This window comes from Tiliqua scincoides, chromosome 5 (assembly GCF_035046505.1).
Source record: "Tiliqua scincoides isolate rTilSci1 chromosome 5, rTilSci1.hap2, whole genome shotgun sequence".
Classification (NCBI taxonomy): domain Eukaryota; kingdom Metazoa; phylum Chordata; class Lepidosauria; order Squamata; family Scincidae; genus Tiliqua; species Tiliqua scincoides.
In genome coordinates this window covers 6,596,833-6,621,620 of record NC_089825.1, presented here as the reverse complement: position 1 = coordinate 6,621,620, position 24,788 = coordinate 6,596,833, and the positions used below count along the sequence as shown (strand labels likewise).

The 24,788-nt window shown below is 43.3% G+C and overlaps 1 protein-coding gene across 1 annotated transcript in view; it reads left to right on the top strand.

Annotated features, from left to right (window-relative positions):
- Positions 1 to 24,788, top strand: part of XYLB (xylulokinase) — a 91,057-nt gene that overhangs the window by 41,687 nt on the left and 24,582 nt on the right. The window contains exon 15 of the mRNA XM_066627498.1: positions 2,977 to 3,073. Within this exon, the coding sequence (XP_066483595.1) occupies positions 2,977 to 3,073 (97 nt within the window). The remainder of the gene's footprint in view (positions 1 to 2,976; positions 3,074 to 24,788) is intronic.

The following is a 24,788-nucleotide window of genomic DNA, read 5'->3' as shown; positions in this document are numbered from 1 at the left end:
CCCACAACTTCTTGCAAAATGTCCGCAAGAGTCTCAGGTCACAATTTTTGATGATGTTCTTTTAGATGCTGTTAACTGTAGGCCAGGATTGATGCAGTTTTTGCTGTATTAATTAAACAGAGCTGCTGTAATGGAAAAACTGTGGGCCTTGGTGACCTGCTGGAATCGGCTGACACGTTGTAATAAAGTGTGTTCTTTTATAATCCTTACAACAACCATGTAAGGAAATTCAGTATTATTATCCTCATACTGCAGATGGAAGAGGCCTGAGGCAGAGAAACAATCATTTGCCTATGAACCTAGTGAGTTCATAGTGAGGTGAGACCCGAAAAGTATTTGGAGTGTTTTTTTTTTTTTTTTTCAGAGACAGAAACTCCTTCCCCCCACTAGAAGTTCACATGCAGCTTTATGTAACATGCCCTGCTTGGGCAGGTGGTTCCCTATAATAATCCCAGTTCTCCAAGGGAAAAGCGCCATCCATGTGTGCCCATGGGGGCTTGCTTCTTTGTTCTATGTAGCATGTTTCAGAATGTTGTACCTACTAACAAGGTTCAACCAATTTGGAACCACTTTCCAAATGGACTCATTCCTGGTCCAGAACCACCACTGAGAGACCATGAAGCAGCATGCAGTTTCAATTTCTCCACGAGAATTTCATTCAAGTAACCCCCTTTTGTCTTAATGATGCATCTATACTGGCAGGTTCCTTGTCTGGAATTTCTCTCTCTCTCTCTGCATATGCATTGCCTTGAAGCTAGAACCTTTGGGTCAGGAGTTTCCACCCCTAGACAAAAGATGGTAGTAGCCCACACCCTGGCTATTTTCAATCAGATGTAACTTGACTTTCAAGACTGTGTGTACAGCACTCAAAGAACTTTGCAACTAGTTCTATACACCTGACAGGGCTTTGCATTTTATTTATTTATTCTGCATTTATATACAGCCTTTCTCATGATCAGATTTCTCATCAGATTTATTCAAGGTGGTTTGCACAGGCAGGCTATCCTAGACCAGATAAGGGTCTTTACAATATTGTTCTGTTCATATACAGAACTTCTCAGTCTCCAGATGTTCCCCTTCCACGGTGTGGTCATCCCTCTGGCAACACAGCACATACTTTCGAGCTTCTGCAGATAGCAACAAATCAAGCCAGGCAGGCTCTCAAGTTGCCAGCTGACTTCTCAGCATTCCGTCGAGCTGTCTCACCGCGGCACACCAGCAGATCCTCTCTCTCACAGAGGGCCTTCACAACCTTGTCAGTGACTTCTGGTCTCCCTTCCAGACAGACTTGATCTGTTCCCGTTTTAGCTTTCTTTGGCAGGCAGGAAACTCAACCTCTAAGAACATAAGAACAGCCCCACTGGATCAGGCCACAGGCCCATCTAGTCCAGCTTCCTGTGTCTCACAGCGGCCCCACCAAATGCCCCAGGGAGCACACCAGATAACAAGAGACCTGCATCCTGGTGCCCTCCCCTGCATCTGACATAGCTCATTTCTAAAATCAGGAGGTTGCACATACACATCATGGCTGGCCATACCTCCTGCTCCCTCAATGCCAGCAAACGGCTTTTGGAAAAGAGAGGAGATCTCAAAATAGTTTGCAATGTTATGTTGTTGAGAGTGTGGAGAAAAATCCTCAGATTTATCCACTAAAATGTGTAGATCCTTGAGGGTGCTTAAAGTAGTTCTTTTCAATCCTGGTCCAAATTTGCAAAATAGCCATTGCAGCCTAATACAAGCTGTGATGTGTATATGCAATCTCCTGCAAGGAAAGGCACCATGATGCAGGTCTCTTGTTGTCCTACGTGCTCCCTGAGGCATCTGGTGGGCCAGTGAGATACAGGAAGCTGGACTAGATGGACCTCCAACAGGACTCTTCTTATGTTCTTAATAGAACATTGGACTTGAACATAGGAGATCTGGATTCAAAATCCCTCTCAGGCATGAACAAATTCAGCAGGAGGAACTTTAGGTTATACTTTCCTTCTCAGTCTCAGTCACATCTTTCCATTTTTAAAAACTGGTGATAGAAATGGACTAATTTCATGGTTTGTTGTAACAATAATGAAATGAGATTTGTAAAGTATTTTGCACACTTGTAGTCTAAGCATGTATACTTGGAAGGACACCTTCCTTAGTGCAAAGATATTTACTTACAGGTGCATGAGTTTTAGACTACTGCCTTAAAATTGTGGTAAAAATAACACTAACTGAATAATTGTACTGAAATTCTGCATCCTTGTTTGCTTGCTACTGATTGTCTTGTTATTTCAGCTGCCTTTTTCAGACTGTTTGCCTAAAAGAAAGAAAACGCATGTTGGTGCGTCAGTGATTTAATCAATGGAAGTGACAATGTCGCAGGGTCAGTTGCTTTTATGCAGGCAATAGGAAGACAGATTTTTGCATATGACTTTATTGTGGCTCTCATTTCTTCTTCCTCTGCCAAAACTGTTCTTGTGATGAATTTCAAAAAGAAGTCCTTGATATTGAGGAGGATGTCGAAAAAGAAACATAGTTCCAATCACTGAGGGTTACACAAGCTGAGCCAGCATTCTCAGTCACTAGGACTGTTTGGTATCTATAACTAAATGACAGGCAATGGCATAGCTAGAGGGGGTGCAAAGCACTAAGTTTTGCAGGTGCCTGAACGTGGCATGAAAGTGACCCCTCCCCCTCCCTTGGGAGCCATTCTGGGCAGTGAGAGCAAAATAGAGGTGTCCCACCTCCATTTTGCTCCCACTGCCTGGAATGGCCCTGAAGGGGAGGTGGAGGGGAAGAGGCCCCTTGAATTGTGCATTCAGGCACCTGTAAAACTTAGTACTTTGCACCCCTTCTAGCTACACCACTGATGACAGGTGCAAGTGCAGATTTTCAGGGGTGATATAAAAATGTGTGCTTTCCAAGTCAACCCACCCTGACTTCTCTTTCTGCATTGGATGGGCATCTGCTTATACACTTTATTTTCCTACTCTACAGATCCCAGATTTTCCCAAGGAAGTGGAGATACGGGCCTTGATTGAAGGACAGTTCATGGCCAAAAGGATTCATGCTGAAAAACTGGGATATAAAATTTGTAAGTGTGTCCCTGCTGTATAGCAAGCAGGGTGAAGGAATGTTAAATTAAGCTGATAAATGCTGCTAGATGTTTTGCAGGTCTTGCTAGCCAGATAAAATTGGTATGAATGGGTAGAATGCTGCTTTTGATGTTGCATTAAGGATGCATACTGGCAGTTTGTGGTGTGCCAGGCCTTGGGACCAGTTGTGACATCAGCTTTGACAGTGGTAGCAGAACAAACCATTCTTGCTGAAGTATGTTGACAGCTGACCATTGACAGTAGTAACCATGGTGAGGCTTTTGCCGCCTTTATAGCTGCAACAACTGCTGGAGGTGCTGAGTTGCGTCAGGCAGCTTTTTTCCAATCAGGATGCCCCTGCCAATGATGACATTCAGAATGTCCATGAGGACCTTTAAAGCCCTCTACAGCTTGGATCCAGAATATCTGAAGGACCACTTTCTCCGTATGAGGCTATACTGCTCACTAAGATGATCTTTGGAGACTTTGCTCCATGTTCTATCATAAGCTGTAGCTTAGCTTCATGTGGCAAAACTTGTGACGGAGACTTCTTAGTAGCGGCTCCTTGACCATGGAATTCCCTTGTTCCTGAGGCTCATATGGGCATCACACTTTTGGAGGTTATAATCCCCTTTTAACCTTTTTTAGGGGCTGCAGTTGATTAGTTTTCATCCTGACTTTTGTCCTTGTTTAGTTTATACCACCTCTACCTCTGTTGTTGTTGGCTTGTTTTAATCTTTTTTTATTATTTGTTTTCTTTTTTTTTTTTAAATCTTTCACTGTGAGCCACTTTGATGTCCCCTATGTAGGACGAAAAGCAGCACAGAAATGTCCAGGGCACCAGGACACAGAAATTGAGGACACCAGGATGAGGTCTCTTGTTATCTGGTGTGCTCCCTGGGGCATTTGGTGGGCCGCTGTGAGATACAGGAAGCTGGATTAGATGGGCCTATGGCCTGATCCAGCGGGGCTGTTCTTATGCTCTTATGTGGTTGGTCTGTGGAACTTCTTGCCACAGGATGTGGTGATGGCGTCTGACCTAGATGCCTTTACAAGGGGATTGGGCAAATTTCTGGAGGAAAAATCCATTACATGTTACAAGACATGAAGTGTATGCGCAACCTCCTGATTTTAGAAATGGGCTATGTCAGATGCAAGGGAGGGCACCAGGACACAGAAATTGAGGGCACTAGGATGAGTTCTCTTGTTGTCTGGTGTGCTCCCTGGGGCATTTGGTGGGCCGCTGTGAGATACAGGAAGCTGGACTAGATGGGCCTATGGCCTGATCCAGTGGGGCTGTTCTTATGTTCTTATGTCCGTAAACTGATAAATAATACAGAGGATTAGACAAATGCATAGCTAATGACAGAACTGTGCTCTCTCAGCCATCACAGTTAAGTTGAACAACCATGTTCAGAGGCGGTGTGCCTCTGATGCCCAGGATAAACAGGGGAGGGCTGCCTGAGGGCTGCTGCTTGGCCACTGTTGAAAAAGGACTGATTGACGCTTGGTCTGTAGGTCTTTTATAGTCATATGAAGAACTTGTATGTCCCAATGAAATTAGTGTGTGTGTTTTTCTAGGTAGACGTGCATGGTGTCAGACTGTAAGGGATAATCACTAAGTATTTAGTGGGGAATAGAATCCTAACGCTGCACATCATTTGTCATAAATTCTCTTTTCAGGTGATTCTTTCTTTCCAGGAGAGGGCAGTAGATTCCGTCTCATGGCAGGTTTATTTTAGACTTGTGTTGCCTGCTTGAGCCTTGTCTTTTAATCTTTACCATCTAGAAATCCCCTGTTGAACTGTGTGGCAAAAGTTTGCCACATCTTTCCAGTCACAATATGAAAATTCTAATGTTTTGGTTTTGTGTTCCTGTTGTACTACTGTGTACAAGAAAAGATGTGTACAAGGTGTGTACTACTCAAACTGCAAGAAAAATTCTCCAGGAATGTTCCGTAAGGGTCGTTGGCTAAGGAGTGGAAAGTGTCTTGCTGTTGAGGAAAGAAACCAAAAAGAAACAAGGCCTTGCTCAGCTCTTTCTGTTTATATCCTCCAATTCACAGAGATAACAATGAACAAAAGGTGGTTCAAAATGCCCTTCATTTTCTCCACCAAATTCTCAGCTGGAGAAAATGGAGCGGGGGGGGGGGGGGGAATTTCTGAGATTTTTTTGGGAGGGTGTGAAGAACTCATTGGAGTTTCTTGGACCATGGACACTTACCATTTTGGCCCTGAAGGTCCTTTTTGAATATCACTGGCAGAATCAGACAAATCCATGTGGAAAAACAAAGATCATGCCACTCTGGCTGTCCCCCCCCCATTCTGCCCCCCCCTGGGTTGAGACTGTTCAAACCAACTCCTAATTGCATGATTTAAATACTCTGAATTTACCCTTTTGTGGTTTGAAAACTTTATCTTTATTTGAACAAATTTTTAGTGTTTGCCGATTTGAAACAATCTTGCTGTTTTGATTTTGTTGCTGCTGTTTTACTGTATTGTTGTTATTTGAGATGTCTTTATTCAACTGAATGTTATTGTATTTATTGATGCCTTTATCTTTGTAAGGCACATAGTGTGTATTTATATGGAAAAGCAGGGATGATGATGGTCAATAATAATAATTTCTGAAGATAGTTGAGAGTAAAAAGGATAGTTTACATAAGCTTCCAGGAGCCTTGAACAGAATATTCTGGCAGTCATATCTAAGTGTGTTACACTCTGCATTGTTGTAGCAGGTTTTCAGAAGAGGAAACCTGGTGCTAAACGCTGTATTTTGATACCTCCAAGATGGCTAACCAGAAAGACGAACTGTGGTTAAAGTCAGCACTTGTTTGGTGATTCAGTGAGCCAATGCAGTTTCTCCCGGTTCTGTAAATCCTCCAATTCTGGTATGGCTCCTCAGGCTGAGTATTTTGTCTGTACAGAGAAGACTAAACTTCTGGCAGACTAAATTGTCTGCTTCTGAGCTTCTCTCCTGCTTGCCTTCCTAGCTGTGCACCTGCTCACCCATCCATCTGCACATTATCTTCCTTGCTTTGCATTTCACAACCTGATTTCTTGGTGATTGACCTTCTTCTTGCTTGGCTCTGCCTTGACTTTGTCTTCAGACATCAGCCCTGACAGCCTGGAAACTCTGCTACTTTCCCCCTCTACTTGAGAAAGTATTCTCTGCAATTCACAAGCTTGCTGCACCAAGAGAAGCTGGTTCAACAGAGGATACTACCTTTTCTGTGTTGTGCTTTTTTCTCTGGAACCTGCATCGAAATGGCTTCTTATCTCATTTCAGGGAACCTACATTGCAACAACACCCTGAAGTGTAAGCACTCTGGGCTGCTAGATTAGTTGTCAGTGGGCTCTTGACATTTGAGAGGCATCAAGCCATAGATAATGATTGTATTTTATCAGTCTTTCGGGCTGCTGAATTGGCAGCGTTTCAAAACTCACAACTGATAGCAGTGGAAACCATAGTTCTTTCCAGTGTAAGATTTGATAGTGACTCCTTTGTAAAACAGTTCTCAAATTGCCAGTGCCTGACAGTTTTCAAATTGAGTTTTCTAGTGTCAAGAATCAGCTTTGAAATTTTTATTTAATTCCACAAGTACCTGTATGCTGATCCTGACTCATCATTTAGGAGATTTTATGTGGCCATCAGACTGGAAGGTTTCTGCAGTTTTGTTCCTTCCTCCCACAAGAGCAAAATAATCTTGACACATTTTTTTCAAACCTTTCTTGGTCTAGTACAGGCATGACTTCCAGTCCATCTGTGATTTTTTTCTTTATACATCTGCCAAGTACAACAGTAGTTTTGTGCATATAGTACATGTGAAATTCCTGACTTTCTGCACACCACTGTGTGAGAGCTGGTAAAAAGGCTACTCTTGTAATGCCTCCTTGGTTCAACACATGGAATCTGGTTGCATATAGCTTCCTTAAAGAGTGGCAGCACAGCTTAAAGTCCTGGCTTAAGTGAAAACCACCGTTGCCATGTGTTATATAGTGGGTCTCACGCATCAGTAGACTTGAATAAAAGTTCCATCATTGTTTATTCCTACTCCAAATGAATTAAAATCACACTGCCACATACACAAATACCCCAGATATATATACAACTCCAACAAGCCTACATCCCTCTTGATTGGACAGCCAATCACATATAACCTGTTGCTTTCACCACAGGTGATAATACTCACATGCATAACACCCCTTCCCCCCAAGGGTTGTTTAGAATTAACACACATAGTCCTCCAAATATCTAGGTCGTGTACGCTCTCGTACAGAGCGACGCAACACTGGGACTGAAGCCTCATTCTCCCTTGTCAGCTCTTGAGTATTCTCTGGAGCCGATAATGTCACTGTAGGAGGACTCTCAGAAGGTGCCCTAACATCAGTGGGTCCAGGTGGAACTGGAGAAGGCTCCAATTCCTGAGATGTAACGTCCTGACTGGCACCTGCACTGGGCACATCTTGTTGTTGATCCCTGGGGACGGGACAATGTCACTGGCGCTGAATCAGACACTCGACGACGCATCTGATCCAGATGATGACGATAAATCCTCCCATCTGGGATGGCCACCTCGTATGAAACTGGACCCGTAGCACGAGAAACAGTCGCTGGAATCCATGCCGGGCCATTTGCATAATTCCTGATATAAACTGAATCATCAGGACTGAAGCTGCGTACTGGCTCTTGTGTCTCCGCAGTTGGCAGCTTATCAGTCGTTCTATCAGGATGCAATCTGTCCAAACGGGTTGTCAAACGCCGTCCCATTAAAAGTTCAGCTGGACTACGACCTGTAGTAGTACAAGGGGTCCCTCGCTGGCTAAAAAGAAATGCTGCCAGCCGCTGATCCCAATCACCCTGGATAATACGAGACAGAGATTCCTTAGTAGTCCTCACCATCCTCTCTACCTGGCCATTCGTGGATGGATGGAAAGGGGCTGATGTCACATGGTGAATCAAATACCTGCCTATAAACTCTTTAAACTCTGCAGACATGAACTGTGTAGCATTATCTGATACAATAGTGTCTGGTAGTCCATGGGTAGCAAAAATCCTACGAAGGGCCCTAACAACTGCCCGAGAAGTCATAACTGTGACTGGTATAACTTCCAGCCACTTAGTATATGAATCAACTAATAAAAAGAAATTCTGGCCTTGAAATGGCCCTGCAAAATCTATATGTACCCGGGACCAAGGAGTGCGAGTGGTCTCCCACTGCTGCACTGGTGCTCTCGGGGCTTCTGGCCGGGACTCCTGGCATGTTCTACAACGATTTACCCATTCTTCTAAGGCAGCATCTATTCCTGGCCACCAAACATAACTCCTTGCCAATGCCTTCATTCACACAATACCCGGGTGATTTTCATGTAAAGCCTCCAGAACTTGATTTCTTAATTTTGGGGGGATAACCACTCGACTACCCCAAAGAAGACAACCCTTATGGGCTGAAAGCTCAGTCTGGCGAGTAACATATGCCTTAAACTCTGCATCTGTATGGCCTCCTGGCCACCCCCTCCAAACCCAGTTAAGAACACGGGAAAGAATACGATCTTTAGCAGAATGCGAAGCTACAACAGAAGCATGTAATGGTGGTTCTGGGAGGGATTCTAGAAGCATAATACCATATGCTGGAGCCGGATCTGGTCCGGAAACAGGCAATGGCAGACGACTAAGAGCATCTGCATGTCCAATAGCCTTCGCTGGTCGATAATACAAAGAATACTGATAAGCTGACAAAAAAAATAGACCACCGCAATATGCGAGGGGACAAAATCTGTGGTGTTTGCTTGTCAGGGGCAAAAAGGCCCAACAGGGGCTTATGATCTGTTATAATGGAAAAACAACGACCATACAAATAATCATGGAATTTTTTAACCCCTGCCACTATTGCTAAGGCTTCTTTATCTATTTGAGCATAATTTCGCTCAGTTGGGGATAAGGTCCGTGAATAATAAGCTACAGGCGCCTCTCGGCCATCCTGCAGTTTATGATTAAGAACTGCACCAATACCATAAGGGGAAGCATCACTTGCCAAAACCACAGGCAGTGACTCATCAAAATGAGCCAATAAGGAATTAGAAGTAAGTAGTCTTTTCACTTCTTGAAAGGCAACCTCCTGACATTGACCCCAAACCCATGGAGCCCCTCTATCCAAAAGGCGATGGCTCTGCCACTGCTGCCTTATGAGGCAGAAAAGAATGGTAAAAATTTAAAAGTCCTAAAAAAGCCTGTAGTTCCTGCTTAGATGTAGGAGGTGGAGCATTCACAATAGCCCGCACCTTCTCGGGAGCAGGGTGTACCCCATTTGCATCAATAAGGTACCCCAAAAACTCCACCTTTGATGTCCCCAAAATACACTTCTCTCTTTTAACCCTTAATCCCACTGAATGAAAACGACAGAGAACTTCCCGCAGACGACCAATAAATTCACTATCTGATGACGCTGCTATCAATACATCATCAAAAAAAGGAATAACCCCAGGAATTCCCTTCAGAAGTGTATCCATGAAATTTTGGAAAATTCCTGGTGCCACAGAAACCCCAAATTGAAGGCGCTTAACTTTAAATGCACCCCAGTGCGTCACAATGGTCTGGGCTTCTGCCGTATCCTCATCAACAGGCAACTGCTGATAAGCTTGAGCTAGATCCAATTTCCCAAAAACCTTAGAACCTGCAAGAGAGGTCAAGAGATGGCTAACAACTGGGACTGGATATGCATGCTGCTGTATTAATAGTACATTTGTAATCTGCACAAATTCTTACATCCCCATTTGGTTTAAGGGGGGTGACAATAGGTGTCTCCCATCGTGCATGAAACATGAGTTCCAAAACTCCCTGCTCAACCAGACGGTCTAGTTCTTCCTCTGTCTTGGACTTTAGTGCGAATGGAACTCGCCGTGCCTTCATACATATGGGCAACATAGCTGGGTTTAACTGTAAAGACACTGGGGGACCTGTATAACAACCAAGAGTTTCCTGAAAGACCTGGGCAAACTCTTTACAAACTGCCTCTAGATCCTGTTGGCCCATACTCTGAACTCCAGTTACCTGAATACCCAATGGGCCAATCCCAGCAGGCTAGTACGGCGTCCTTCCACAACAACCAAATCCAAAAGCCCATCAAATTCTTTATAACGGACTCTAAATTTGCCCACACCCCGAACAGGGACATGATTTCCTTGAAAATCAGTAAGCAATAACCCTGCAGATTCCAACCGGGGACCATTTTGGGTGCAAAGGCGCTTAAGGGTATCCATAGAGATGATGGAAAGTGCGGACCCTGAATCTACCTCCATTTTACACGGGGACCCTTGAATCTCCACCATCACATGTATTTTTTCTCTAGTGGTCAACTTAATACTCTGCACAGGATAAATGGAAGTAGTATAAAGCTCCTCCTGAAGGATGGACCCTTGATGGATTTCTCTACTACTGCCCCCTACTACCAGGGGAATTCCCCCTGCTGGCTTACTGCAGCAAACTTGCGCTAAATGCCCCCACTTTAAACAATTTTTACATTTAAAATTCCTATAACGACAGTTCTGACGTTCATGTGCTTCCCCACAGCTTGTACAAAACCCCTGACTAGGCGTCTCAGAATCTTGCCGGACCCTTAGTCGGGAAGCTGGTACTCTATGATGGTTACTCCGTCTCAGTCCTTCTTGATGAATTTGTAACACCTCTCCCCTATCGGCACCTTCAGAAACAGCCTCCTCACAATGATTTACAGCTGGCTTAAGGGAGGGACGTAATTGTTCTGTAATGCCCTCAGCTTTTTCGAAGGACAAAGCTTCTTTGAGAGCTCCTTGGAAGGTCAATTCCTCCTTTGCAAATAACTTCTGCTGTAGTTTTATATCTCTTACCTCACAACAAAATTTATCAAGGAGTGACTCCTCCAAATTATGGAACTCACACCTCCGTGCCAACTGACGAAGAGCAGCTACGAACACAGGGATGGGCTCCCCAGCTGCCTGATCTCTTTTGTAGAAGGCATGACCCCGTGCAATCCGAGAGGGTAGAGGTGAAAAATGACTTTTTAAAAGTCATAATGTCTCTATAGGAAGTAGTCCTTAATTCATTTGGTGCCACCAAACTTTGGGCAATTTCAAATGTGGCAGCCCCACAAACACTTAGCAGAGTTGCCCTTTTCAAAGCAGCCTCAGTAATTCCTCTTGCTTCTAAAAAAAATTCCAAACGTTCTGCATAATTGTCCCACAGTTCAGGGAATGCAGGGTCAAATACCTCCATCTGTCCTTGAACGGCCATCGTTATCTCTCGTAATAATTCCAGTTGCTCAGACTGGATCCCACCTTCGTCGCCAGTGTTATATGGTGGGTCTCACACATCAGTGGACTTGAATAAAAGTTCCATCATTGTTTATTCCTACTCCAAATGAGTTAAAATCACACTGCCACATACACAAATACCCCAGATATATATACAACTCCAACAAGCCTACATCCCTCTTGATTGGACAGCCAATCACATATAACCTGTTGTTTTTCCCACAGGTGATAATACTCACATACATAACACCATGCATGGGAGTAAGCCCCAGAATGTATTCAGGCAGGGTCCCCTCCAATTTTTGTTGGAGGGACTTCCATCTAAGAGGAGCTGGCCTTGCCATGCTGCAGCCTTTTGAGAGAACTTGGACCAGGAAGAAGGCTAGGGCCTTGATTGATTCTCTTGTGGAGCAGAGTAGACAAGCAGAATCTGCTTCCCTAATTAAAGCAAGAAACTCATTGCCTGCTGCTTCTCCAGAACTGTAGCCTTACCCATTTAAAAGTGCTTTTACTCACTTGAAAAGTAAAACATATATGAATTGATGAGGTGCATCATCATGTTAATGTAGCTAACAAAGCTACAGGAGTTACGCTGTGCTAGAGTTTAGTTTCTCATTCCCAATAATTTGTTAAAATGGGATAACCCATAATTCCCCCCCACATGCTTTATCTTGTGTCTTGAGTACAGTAGTATAATGTTTGATGTTTTTTAATTACGTTCATGTTTTTACTGTGTGCATTTTATATTGTCCATTGTCTCTATCTCCTGGAAATTGTTTTATGCCAATAAAGGTATCAATCAATCAAGAAAGGGTGTATGCTGAGATTCCCATCCTCCTGGCCCAGATAGATCCACTTCTTTTAGGGAGGATAATCGTCCTGCTTTTGTACACCAGGATAGGAGAGCTTCTGCAATCTCACTGGCACAGAAGGAGGAAGAATGAGAAGTGTGTATGTTTTATACCCCCCTCACCATCATCCCTTCTCTTGACCATTGGGAGAATTTGGAAAAAATTTGTTAGAATTATCTACCTTTTTCTCACCTGGATATTAAGATATATTTGAGAGTAATACTAGAGGCATTGTCATGCAAATGGTGTTGTAGTGTCCGCCAGTTCAGCTAGTTTGTAGAGATTGCTACGAACCTGTTTTGTCATTTGAAATCCTGCCTCTCTTTCCAGATTAGTCTGCATTTCAGCAGTCTGACTATTATGCTATGATCCGATCAGATCCACAGGCCCTCAAAGATTAAACGTACTTTTAATAATGGTAGCTGAATAAGTTCACTACTTGATTTTTACGCTTTTGTATTTAGTTTTAATAATTTAAGTGTATAAACCGTTTTTCAGTCCTTGATTTTGTTCACAGCGAACTGACTTTTTATAGTAGAGGGTTAGTACATACCTTGTGTTCGGTCTATAATGTAGTTATGGCAATAATGTTACTGCAGCAGCATTTCCAGTGGAACATTTTTGTTAATTGAAAAGTTCCCCAAGTGGTTTTCCTAAGAATTGAGAAGATGGATTCTCTGACCCGAAAGGGCTCACTATCTCAGTGGCATAGCTAGAGGGGGTGCAAAGCACCAAGCTGTGCACTGCAGTGTGCAAGTGGCCTCTGTTTTGCTCTCACTGCCTGGAATGGCTCCGAAGGGGAGGGGGAGGGGCCGCTTGCAAGCTGTCGTAAGGCTCTCTGCAAAACTTGGTGCTTTGCACCCCCTCTAGCTACACTACCTAAAAAGAAACAGAAGGGAGACCCAAGTACTCAGCTGCTGGGAGTGATGTAATGTGAAGGTGAATACAGACAGTTGTGGAGAGCTGACCTCTTGGTGTTTGGTGACCCAGAGGGAACATTGGTTTCAAGAACTGGAGCCCTACAGATGGAGCTCATCTAAAACTGTCTCATGTTTTTAGGAGTTCCACTTGAATGAAGTGTATCAAAGTCCTTTTCTGTCACCTTCTTTGTATTCATTGCTGAAGAGTTATGGCCACCTGCGTTGTAGCTAATGTTGTTCCCCCTTAGATGAGGTGAAGAACTCCATGAGGAGGCTATTCTGTAATTGCATACAGATTAAATCAATGACTTTTTTTTGCTCTGCCCAGAGGGACTTTCAGTTCTCAAAGGCAATCAATATGTTGCCCTGGCTGCCAGCTTGCCTCTCCCCATTCATTGTTCTGTGTTCTCATTGTGTTCCTGCAGCATGGCACTGGCTATCATGTCTGGTTCTTGTTGTTTTGTTTATTACAATAACGCTGTGCAAGAATGTGGTAGGAGTGAAAATATATGGTTTTGTAAATATATTTATTGTTAATGCCCTTGGCTTTTTATTTCTTTAAGTAAAGAAATATAGCATGTTATGTACATTGATTTTAGCGATGTCCAAGTATGTGAAGCATCTCCTGGTAGAATAGGTCTGTTTAAAGAGGAACAAAGGATAATGTCAGTGAAATTGACACCACTCTTGCTACAGTGCAAGTACTGATTGGAAGGGCTGCAGAGTGTGAGCAGAGACACCCAGGACTCATATAATCTGGGGGTATGTGTTTACATATTCTCACCAAGACGGGGAGCTGTTGTTGGAGCGGTAACAGCGTATTTGCTCGGCCACCCAATGTATACATGTTGGACCCAGTATCCATTCCTGGACCCCTGTGGATACCTAAATCTGCGGATAATTTGAGTCTGCATGTGGATTCAATTCAGGGGACCTCTGGACACAACTGGAAGGTCAGGACATGCCTGATAGTAAAATCAAAAAATTGAAAGAGATTGTGGAAGAAAGAGAGGTAGTCTCTTCCCAAGACCATGGCTTGTGTGCTCACCAAATTACACCCAAGTGGGATGTAAATGAACTTTTAAAAACCAATACAGTGCAGAAGGAGAGGTCGAAAGATACAAAGCCAGGCCTGGGCAAAAGGTACTCACAAAAATATGGGGATGATTATGATGAAACATTGGCGTGTGGTGCCTGGAAAAGGATGTGGGCCTTTACCTAAATGTAAAGATTGCCTTCTTGCATCAAAAAGGTTATGATGATGCCATTTTGTTGAATACACATGTCTAGCCCACATGTCTAGCAAACTCAGTTTTATTACTTGTTAGCGGTGTTGAAAATGAATTCAAGTGGATTAAGTGCATGAGACATTTTTGCATGCAAGAATTTAGGCTGGGACATTAAAAAAAGATTATTAGGGCAGACAATATGAACAGTATTATTGGTATGTACATAAAAATTTACAGGGCACTGACTGTACAGAATAGTATTGGCAGAAAAGAGGTCTCTGTTCCTAGTTAAGTTTCAAAATTTCAAAAGGACTTTCAAAAGGAGTTCACAGTTATGTTTCAAAATGCAGGAGGCAGGGAGAAGAGAAGGTGTAAGGATAACAGAAAATGACAAAGGAGATGTGGGGGTAATGAGAGTAAAGAGTCTGTTGCATTTTCTTTTGGTGGCTCTTTTGTCTGTCTTCTCTATGCATATTTAAATAGTGGCCACAGCACTCCTGGTGCTGGAGAAAGTTAGTGTAATAATTTATTTTACACTTTCATTGTTGGGGTTCAAACCGAGGCTACCCCAGAGTTGAACACTTCTCTACCACGTCACCTGAGCCCTCTTACGTTGGTGGACTCAGAGTCAAAGCCCTGACCGGATTCTCTGATAGACAGCTCTGTATTCTGGTATTTTGAGTATATGCAGATTCTGAGTGTTATGGTTTCCTTGGAAAGTTGTCTGCTGTGCTAAGAAAAAAAACCTACAGAGAACTGAGAAGGTTGAAGTTAAATTGAGTTTTAAGAAGTGTGCCCAGGCTCCTGGGGCAGATTTTTAATAATTTTGCAGTGGATGGTTTGACAGGGCAAAATCAATTTTGAGATGGTATGTACATGCTACAAATAAACTGATAAATGTATTTGTCAATCTTTAGCCGAGAGTGTCACTAATTTGCGTGTTAGCTCGTTGTCCTATTCCCCCTCCATTTGTGCCTGTCCAATCAGCTTGCTCCTCTAAACAGCAGCCTATATAGATGCCACTGACAACTGATTTATTATGATGTGTCAGCTTTTTAAGGAGATCCTATTTGTACGAATCAACTGTTTCCCCCCCGCAAGGAACCACTCTGTTATGGTTTACTTATCTGTTTTAATCACAGGTGGGATAAACAAATGGGCAACTTTTGCATTGGAACTGGGGTGTTTTCGCAGAGGCAGTCTCTGTTGCTACTTCCAGGTGAGGGTTGTTGCTCATTCTAAGGAACCTTAGTCTGGAGCAAGTGTTGCATAAAACCAGCTAGCCCCTATTGGCTCCTCAAGTCACCTGGGTAGAAGAAGTACAGTAGTACCTGCTCTGGCCATTATAGATCAGAGCAGTAGTTCCCTTAGCCTAGGACAGTGGTTCTCAGACTTACTGGAACTGTGACCGACCTTGGCCACCCGCACTGCTGTCATGACCCAAAACAGGCCTCCAGATGCAACTAGAAGTTGAATTCACTAAACAAGAAGTGATGCAGAAGTCACTTCCAGAGGTGTGTGGAGCCTTCTGGAGGTGTGACACGGGAGTGCTTCCAGAGGTGGCTTCCCAGAAGTAGCCCCCAGTTGTGTCTGTTTGGCTCCAGTTTGGCTCCAATTTGAGGCCAGGGGGTGTGGGGCAAAACTAACGACTCGCTTGGGCTGCAACCCACAGTTTGAAAAATGCTGGCCTAGGAGATTCTTTGGTGACACGGGAAGCAAGGCATTTGAGCCCTTCTACCAAGGTTTCCAGTTTGAGACACATGGTCTTATATGCCATGACCTCCTTGGAGGAAGGGTAGGAGGATAATGTAATCAAGTAACTTTGTATGTAAAGGAGTTTTACTTTCTGAAGTTGGGACTTGCCTTAGTGAGATAAATAGGGACTGTGTATGCTCATAATGTGAAAAATAAAATAAAAATAAATTTCAGGCACATGAGAAGCACAGCAGGAGCCTGACCTTCGGCCCTTGCCTGGTCAACAGAGCAGGATCTTCTGTTAACCTCGAGCGTCTTCCTCGGGGTCAGCTATGGATAGGAGAGTCCTTGGCCTGGAAAAAAACATATCCTGGGTCTTGATTTGGGCACAGCTGTTCACACTCCTGACCTAGCCCTGCCTCTTGGCAGTTCTAAATGTAGAGAATAAGAGGCGACTCAATGCTGAGTTCCAGGCTTTGCAGCTACAGCTCTGTAAAGTGTCAGAGTGACACTCATTGTTAATAGCACAGAATGATGTCAGTGGAAATCTACATTTTTTCTTCCTCCAAAGCAAACTCTGTATAGTTTTTACATTAAGGTCAAACTTGGTTTCTCGGTTTGTATATGCATTATAACATAATGAAAGGCGCAAACTGCTTGAGTGATCTTTTCAAATTTAAAGGGTACTTCAAGTTTAAATAGTTCCATTAAATTTATCAAGGACTCTGAACATTTGTGCTCCAGATGGAGTCCATCAAGCTCATTACTAAATGTGTGATTATTCCTGTTGATGGTAATGCAGTGCTCTGCTGAAAGTTCGTTCCAGCATTTGGGGTTGGAATAGGCTGTTAGGAATGAATATGCATAGATGGAACGAAAAAATACCAGTTTGATACTTATTATGTACTTATCTTACCAAAACTATATCCTGTCTTTGTTCAGAGATTCAGGTAAACTCATATCACAAATTTAAATACAGTACAATAAAAGTCACCAAAAAAAGAAAGAAAGAAAGAAAAAAAAGCCAGAGCAGGCAGGATCCATGAGAAAAGAGAGAGAAAAAAATACACAGTTCTCAGAAATAATTGGAGAAGGTCTGGTGAAACAAATCTGTCTTAAACCACAGCAGGATGGAGGCATAGAACAGTGTTCCCGCTAACTTTTCATGCTTGGAGCATGTAAGATTTAGATTTTTTCTCTAAGTTAAATATGGAGTGCAGCGGCATAGCTAGAGGGAGTGCAAAGCACTAAGCTTTGTAGGGAGCCACATCTCAGCGTGCAAGTGGCCCCTCCTCTTCTGAGCCATTCTGGGCAGGGGAGCTAAACAGAGGCAAATTCCCCCTGCCCGGAATGGCTCTGAAGGGGAGGGGCCGCTTGCAGGGCATGTTCAGGCAGCTGCAAAACTTAATGCTTTGCCCCCCCCCCTTTAGTTATGTTGATGGAATGATTTTTTACTCTTGTATTCTGAACGGTACTTATGTATATATTCTCAGAGAATTTGTATCTTCCTGGAAATTTCTTTTTCATCTCAGAAATGTCAGTGAGTGAAAATTTGATGCAGGTCTATTTTAAAGTTCCTTCAATGAGACATTTGGGTACAGTTTATGAGCTCATGTAAAATATAAATTGCAGAACATCTTTGTTTAGTAATATACTGGTACCTTGGTTCAGTGGCATCACTTGTGTAAGTAGAAATTATGCAAACTGGTAATTCTGTGCTAGATCAGGTTTCTGGGTTTTTTTGAGGCTCTTGGTGCAGAAGTTGAAAAATGCCAGGTAAGCTGCTTTTTCATATGGCAGCAGTGTGTATACTGAAGTTAAGGTGCTGTACTTCTGGGACTTCCTATGCTACAAACTTATATTGGCTTTATATCAGTGTAATTGTCACGGTTTCCCGGAACCTTAAGAATAGTATCTTGGTGCGAGTGCTGAGAATTCTGTTAGTGATCATCAGCTCCCTCTTAGAACTTCAGTGTCTAGGATTCTGGATAGGGAATGACTGTTTAGAGTGGTAGAGAGACTATGTAGAGAGTCTCTTATGCAGAAGTTAGGATGAGTCAATGAAGAAGCTCATGTACTTACCAAATACTTTAATAATTACTAAATTACTTTAATAATTATGTAGTAGAGGGATTGTCAGCTTGTGCCACTTTTCTCACTTTTCCATGGCAAGCTGCCCCTTCCCCAAATGGTATTGCCTGTATGAATTCTAAAGGCATAGGAACCCTGTTGTCCATTGAATTTGTTCACCCGAGCAGATGCAGTGAGATGCAGAGCAAGCTTCAGTCACATAGCTGGTACTTGTCCCACTGTGGTTAAAGCCTTGGGAGCCTTCCCAGCAAAGCGCTTGGTTTCCCCATTGGGACATCACCTTAAATTTCATCCTGTGTCACCTGCAGCATCTCAGAAGGGTAGCAAAAAGTCCATACTTAAGTGCCGTGCCTGAAGCATTTAGCAGAAGGAGGGAGCTAATGAACAGGATATCCCTGGATAGCTCCCATCAGGAAAGTATTTGAATAAGAGAGCAATTATATCTCAGTGGAATGCAATGTTGTTGTTGTTTTTTTTAAAAAAAGGCCTCATTCATTTTACTGCCACTCTTTGCACTTTTTTTTCTTACAGAGTTCTAATATATATTAATTAATTGCGTGAAATAATGCCAATAAATCTAACAAGGTTTGTCTAAAGCTTGGCAGCACAGGGGAAACTTAGTGTTGCAAAACTTGCAAAAGGAAGAAAAGATTTACTTAGATATTTAAGAAGCTAGTATTACTGTAGATAGTACTTAATGAAATCTTTTAAAGCACTTTAAAATTGTTTTAATTTTGCCCTGAACTTTAATTTGAATGAAATCATTACAATTGTTAAATTAGTTAAACTCTAAATTAGGAAATGCAAATGAAGTGAACCCGAAATCCAATGTGGATATTGTTTTTATTGATGTTTTGTAGAGCAGTGGCATGGAACAAATTCCAATTAGATTTGATCTGTTCTTTGCAGTACAAGCTTTTGACTCTTCACCAAGTGCAGTACTTTACATTAAATGCTCTGTCCAGGGAGCAAGTACTACTGCTGCAATTTTTTGCTTTTTCCTTCCATTTCCTCATTAGATTACTGGTGCAGCATAAGTATTGAAACCTCCAGGAATTCAAAATCATTCCACCAAGATCTACTGCTGTGTCTGAAACTTAAAGTGGACACAATGACCAGGAGTGTTTTTCTCTCCTGGCCATATGCAGAAGTGTAACTCTCTCCAAAAGAAGAAAAATCTGAATCTAAGCCAGTGGTGTAATTAGAGGGGGTGCAAAACACTAAGTTTTGCAGGGAGCCCCTCCCCCTTCGGAGCTATTCTAGGTGGGAGCAAAACAGAGGCATTTGCCAAAGGGGAGGGGCCCCTTGCACACCGCAGTGAAGCTCCTTGCAAAACTTAGTGCTTTGCACCCTCTCTAGCTACACCACTGATCCAAGCAATCTAATATACTTAACTTAAAAATTAATGTACTGTATTACATAATTTTAGCAACAGGAAATTCAATTTTAATAATACTTTTCAAATACATTCAAAAATAAGTTCCACCAGTTCGTTCTCATGTCACAACAATCATGCTGTCATGAGCTAAAGTTAAAACCTGTTTCTTGTTTGTGTGTAGTCAGAATTTACACTACTAGTTCCCCTCCAAAACCCTTTAAGTTTAAAAACAAAATGCAGGAAGGGTAATTTGGTTTAAAATTCCCTCCCAAATGACCAGCTGAAAGGAAGAGTAGCTAAGCAGCCCCAAAATGTATTTAAGGGTTAGTTCCTAGTCATTCAGTATGGAAAGTTATAGCAGATACGTTGAGCTAAAATCACTGAGCTGTATCACGGCTAAATCGAATTGTCAAACTATTTGCAAGAAAGCTTGCTACTGAAGTCTCCTTTCTAAATAAACCCAGTTTCATTTGAAGTGCTGTGCTGTCCTGCCCCAAGTTCTGGTGGAGTGCCGGTTTACCAGAAGGTGAACTAGACTTGAATTGAGAACCCCAAAGAGGGCGTCCCTAATCCCTGAACCTACTGTAAGCAAAGCATTTGCTCAGGGGCGGTGCGCCACCTCTGTGCTGCCTGAATCCCCCAGTAAACGCAAACTATGCCCATGTGCACACATCCCCATGAATAAGGGAGATGGTGGGCAGGTGGGTGAATGAGCAGACAAATATCCCAGCATCCTCTGCTCCCTTTCATTGCAGACAGAACTGGGGCAGAGCAGGGAGACTCATAACCATGCTGTTCTCGTAAGTAAAAGGAAGGGAGGAGGGGTCCAAGTTGCCTGTACCTGCTTTCTTGGTACTCGCCAAGATGTGATCTGCAGCCATGACAGCTTTTAATTTTTATTTCCCTTGGGGGCTGCCACTGTTGCAATAAACAACAACAACAACAACAGTATTTATGTACCGCTTTTCAACAAAAAGTTCACAAAGCGGTTTACAGAGAAAATCATAAATCTAATTCCTTTTAGACTTGCTCCCAGCAAGTCTAAAAGGATTGGAGTGGCAGGCTGGAGAGGGCAGTGGACAGGTAACTTCATGGCAAGGCTGGCCCTGCCACTGACCTACCTGTATTCATCTGTTGCAGCAGTGTTCTGTAGCACCTGAAAACAACGAAGTGTGCTGCTACAGCATTTATTGACTGAACTTAGCAGTTGCCTCACACCTCCCAAGGGTGGGTCAGCCAGTGAAAATTATTTGCTAGTCAGGATACCAGGAAGGTGAACTGCTTACTATAACCAAAGAACAGTGTACAAGGCATAACACACATGCACACACCCAAGCCACTCATAAATCCAAGACTGTCCAAGCCCCTGGTTCAATCTCCATTTCCCAGGATTCCTTAGAAGAATCATGGCAGTTCAACTGCTTTTGATTTGGGTTTAACAATTTCCCGTATGTAGCCTGAGAACATTTTAGTATGCTGCTGTTAGAAGGTCTCATCGTTTTCCTTGTCTTAATAAATGTTAAGTGAAAAGAAATTAAATTCTGGAAGCTGTGTGAAAATGTGCGCTGCTGGTTGACTAAGCACATCATTATTCTGTTTCGGGGTTCTTAGGTTGGCATGCACACAAATACTACAATAAAAAAAAGCTAGGACCAGAAGCTTTGATTTAACTGGCAGATTAAGTAAGGCTTTGGTTGATTAATAATGGGGGCCAGTTTTAATCATTGGGGCTGAGAATAAGGGTATATACATCTTGGGTATTGCTGTGACAGGGAAAATATGTTTTTAATTTAGTTTTACTTTCGAGCCATTGTAGCTTTTTGCTCATTCAGAGCCTATCACACACTTTCTTCAACATCTCAGAAAAATAGAGTTGTCTCCCAGAACTGGGGGGCCAACGTGAAAAAAGCCATGTTTGGTATGCTCTCAGATCTTGTTGGGCAGAGAAAATCTTGGTTGAGTTCAGATCAGTAGCTGAGAGATGCTTTTTCCAGATGGCCCCCTCCATTGGGAAGACCTGCTACCTCCACCTCTTGCATTGCACAGAGGGCACACGGGCACACACACAGTTTTGCATGGTTAGGAATGCTCCCTTGCCATTTGGTTTGCCTAGAAGTGGCAGTGATAATGTAGGTGCCGCAGATCTGGTGTTTGATAGCAGAATTCTTGCATTCTGATAAAAGTTTGCAGGCACAGTTTCCCACTTCTTTCCCACTAATGCTGGGTATCTGAACCTTCTCTTGGGAGGTTTGCAGGGTCCAGTCAAGGTCAAGCCTTAAGTGGTGGATTTGGGATGTTCTTAAGAGTCAGACAGACCTGACTTAGGAAGCATAATCAGTGTCAAACATTCTTCTGTGCAATCTCATTAGAATGCATAGGAGCTACATGGACCCCACTTGTTTTAGTGAAGTTTGTGCAGGATTAACATCCTAGTGCAGTGGCATCAGCAAACACCTAAAAAAAGTTTACTGGCTATTATAGCCTCTGTGGCTGTAATGATTGAGCAGCAGTCCCCTCCACCCCACAGCAGGTGGGAAGTGCTCAGAGGAGAAGGGAAGGGCCAAGGCCACACCCCACAAGGATCACAGAGAGAACAGGAAGAAAGGTCAGAGTCACTGGGCCATAGCTTGACCCCTTCTGGACAGCAGACGGAGTTGCATCAACTCCAACAGAAAGTTGGGTGCCGTTCAGTGCTTTCAACTCAGGAACCAAAATACTTGGTGCCCAGTGGAGTAGCTAGAAGGGGTGCAAAGCACTAAGTTTTGCAGGGAGCTTCACTGCATTGTGCAAGTGGCCCCTCCCCCTTCCCTTTACAGCCAGGCATATGCCTCTGCTTTGCTCCCCCACCCGGAATGGCTCCGAAGGGGAGGGAGAGTGGCCGCTTGCACGCTGCTGTTAGGCTCCCTGCAAAACGTAGTGCTTAACACCCCCTCTAGTTATGCCACTGCTGAGGCCAGCCCTATTGAGGATGTATAACTCAATGGGTTGCGGTTTGCATAACTTATGTGCCCAAGAGTGTGGAGATCACATTCATGGCAGTTATCAGGAGCAAAAATCAACAGCCTTTAAGCATAAACAAATGCAGTTCAGCCTCCGACTCTTAATTATTGAATGTGGCATTTCTCTGACCTCACAGTTTGAAGGTCTCGGAGGAACACATCTCAGCTCTTCTTTTGGAATAAGGGTTGCACATTAACCTCATTGGCTATGGACCAGTCAGCAACTCAGATTTGCCACCCCATGTAACTTTGCCATGTTTGAACAGGCTGAGCTAATTACATTAGGTAGTCTGTCCGAATTTTTGCAGATTAATTTACGGCATAATGAACAGCCTTGGTGATGGAGAAGCAGCCGAGGAAAAGAGGGATGAACTGACCTTGTCAGTCAAATGGATCTGGAGACATACTGCTCTTTTCCCAGCTGGCTCTTGAGTTATGCAGAATGTCAGTGACATGTTTAATTATTTTTGACAAATGAAGAATGCCTTCATCTCTGTGCCATATTGTGTTATGCCAAGAGTTCTCTGACTTTGTCTTGGTGAGTCTCTTCAAGTCAAGGGGAAAAAAAACAATTAGAGGTTCTCCCACCCCTCTAAAAAACTGATGTCTGGTCACACAACCATATTGTAAAGGTATCAATAAGAGTGAGATTTTCCTACATAGCCCTTTTCCTAAGAGCCCAATGCAGTTCACCTACATTATCTCAGTAATTTTAACAACCCAGTGAAATAGTCTAGTTGTATCATCTCCATATCGTATATGGAGCAGAGGTTGAGAGAGAGAGAGGGGGGGGGCTTGCTTATTATGGCTAAGGTGAAATTTGAATCGAGGGTCTTCCAGCTCCTTTCTAGCAACTAAGGTGCTTATATTGCTCTCAGAGACCCAGGTGAATGTGTTTACTGTCTCTGCAGTTTATGTGGTTTTTTAGATTGTACGAAAAATCACATGGAAGAGTGAATATGTTTCCTGCCACCGTTTGAGCTACTCCTCCTGACCTACAGATCTTGTCAAACGATTAAGCTTCATTGGCTTCTTCCTTGCGGTTGCTTCTTTGAATAAAAATTGTTCATTCCCCTCCCCAGAATGAGAATGGCTTGTCTGTCTCATAGTCTGTGCTGGGAAAAGTGGCAGTTTCTTAGAGGAAGAATATGAGCAGATACCCATCCAGTACCTGAGAATCTGGCTATAGGGGCATCTAACAAAACAAATCAAATATTACCCTGTATTACAGCACTGAGCAAAAAGAAAAAAAAGTGTTTGTGCGATGCATGTTTGCATCCAGAGAAGGAGCAAAAGCAAAAACAACCCCTTGTCCACTGATATCAGTTAGTTTTGTTCTGCCGTCATCTGGATAATATTCTGTTTTGCCTATTGTTTGTTGCTACTTGCTGTTTTTTGTAGGGTTTTGAATTGCCTTTTCTAGAACACAGGTGTCCTCCTGGATCCAGCGGGGGGGGGGGGGAATACATTGCTACTGCAGATACCCAGAACTCCATTGTGCTCTTGACTGGCCTCTCTTCATTTGCAAACACTTTGCCAAAGGGCAGCTTTTTCTTCCTTTTATTTTGGAACGCTTTGGAGAAGGTAGCAGATAGTAGGAACTTAGACTTGTAGCTGCTAGAGCAGTGATTTTCAATCTTTTTCAACTCACGGCACACTGACAAGGAACTAAAATTGTCAAGGCACACCATCAATTTTTTTTACAATTGACAAGGCACACCCATTGACAGAAGGGGCTCACATCCCCCAGAGGCCCTACTAACAAATGACCCTCCCCCCGACTCTCGCGGCACATCTGCAGACCATCCGCAGCACACCAGTGTGGCACGGCACAGTGGTTGAAAATGGCTGTGCTAGAGGAATGCTGGAGAAGGAGACGGCAAGAATGCTAACAAGAAATAGACAGCAGAGGAAGCAGACAGACAACGATAATGCTATACTCCTCTTCCTGTTAGTGTTCTCGCTATCGCTTCCTCTAGCAGCTGAGAACATAAGAACAGCCCCACTGGATCAGGCCATAGGCCCATCTAGTCCAGCTTCCTGTAGCTCACAGTGGCCCACCAAATGCCCCAGGGAGCACACCAGATAACAAGAGACCTGCATCCTAGTGCCCTCCCTTGCACTGGCATTCTGACATAGCCCATTTCTAAAATCAGGATGTAGCACATACCCATTATGGCTTGTAACTGGTAATGGATTTTGCCTCCAGAAACTTGTCCAATCCCCTTGTAAAGGCATCTAGGCCATCACCACGTGCTGTGGC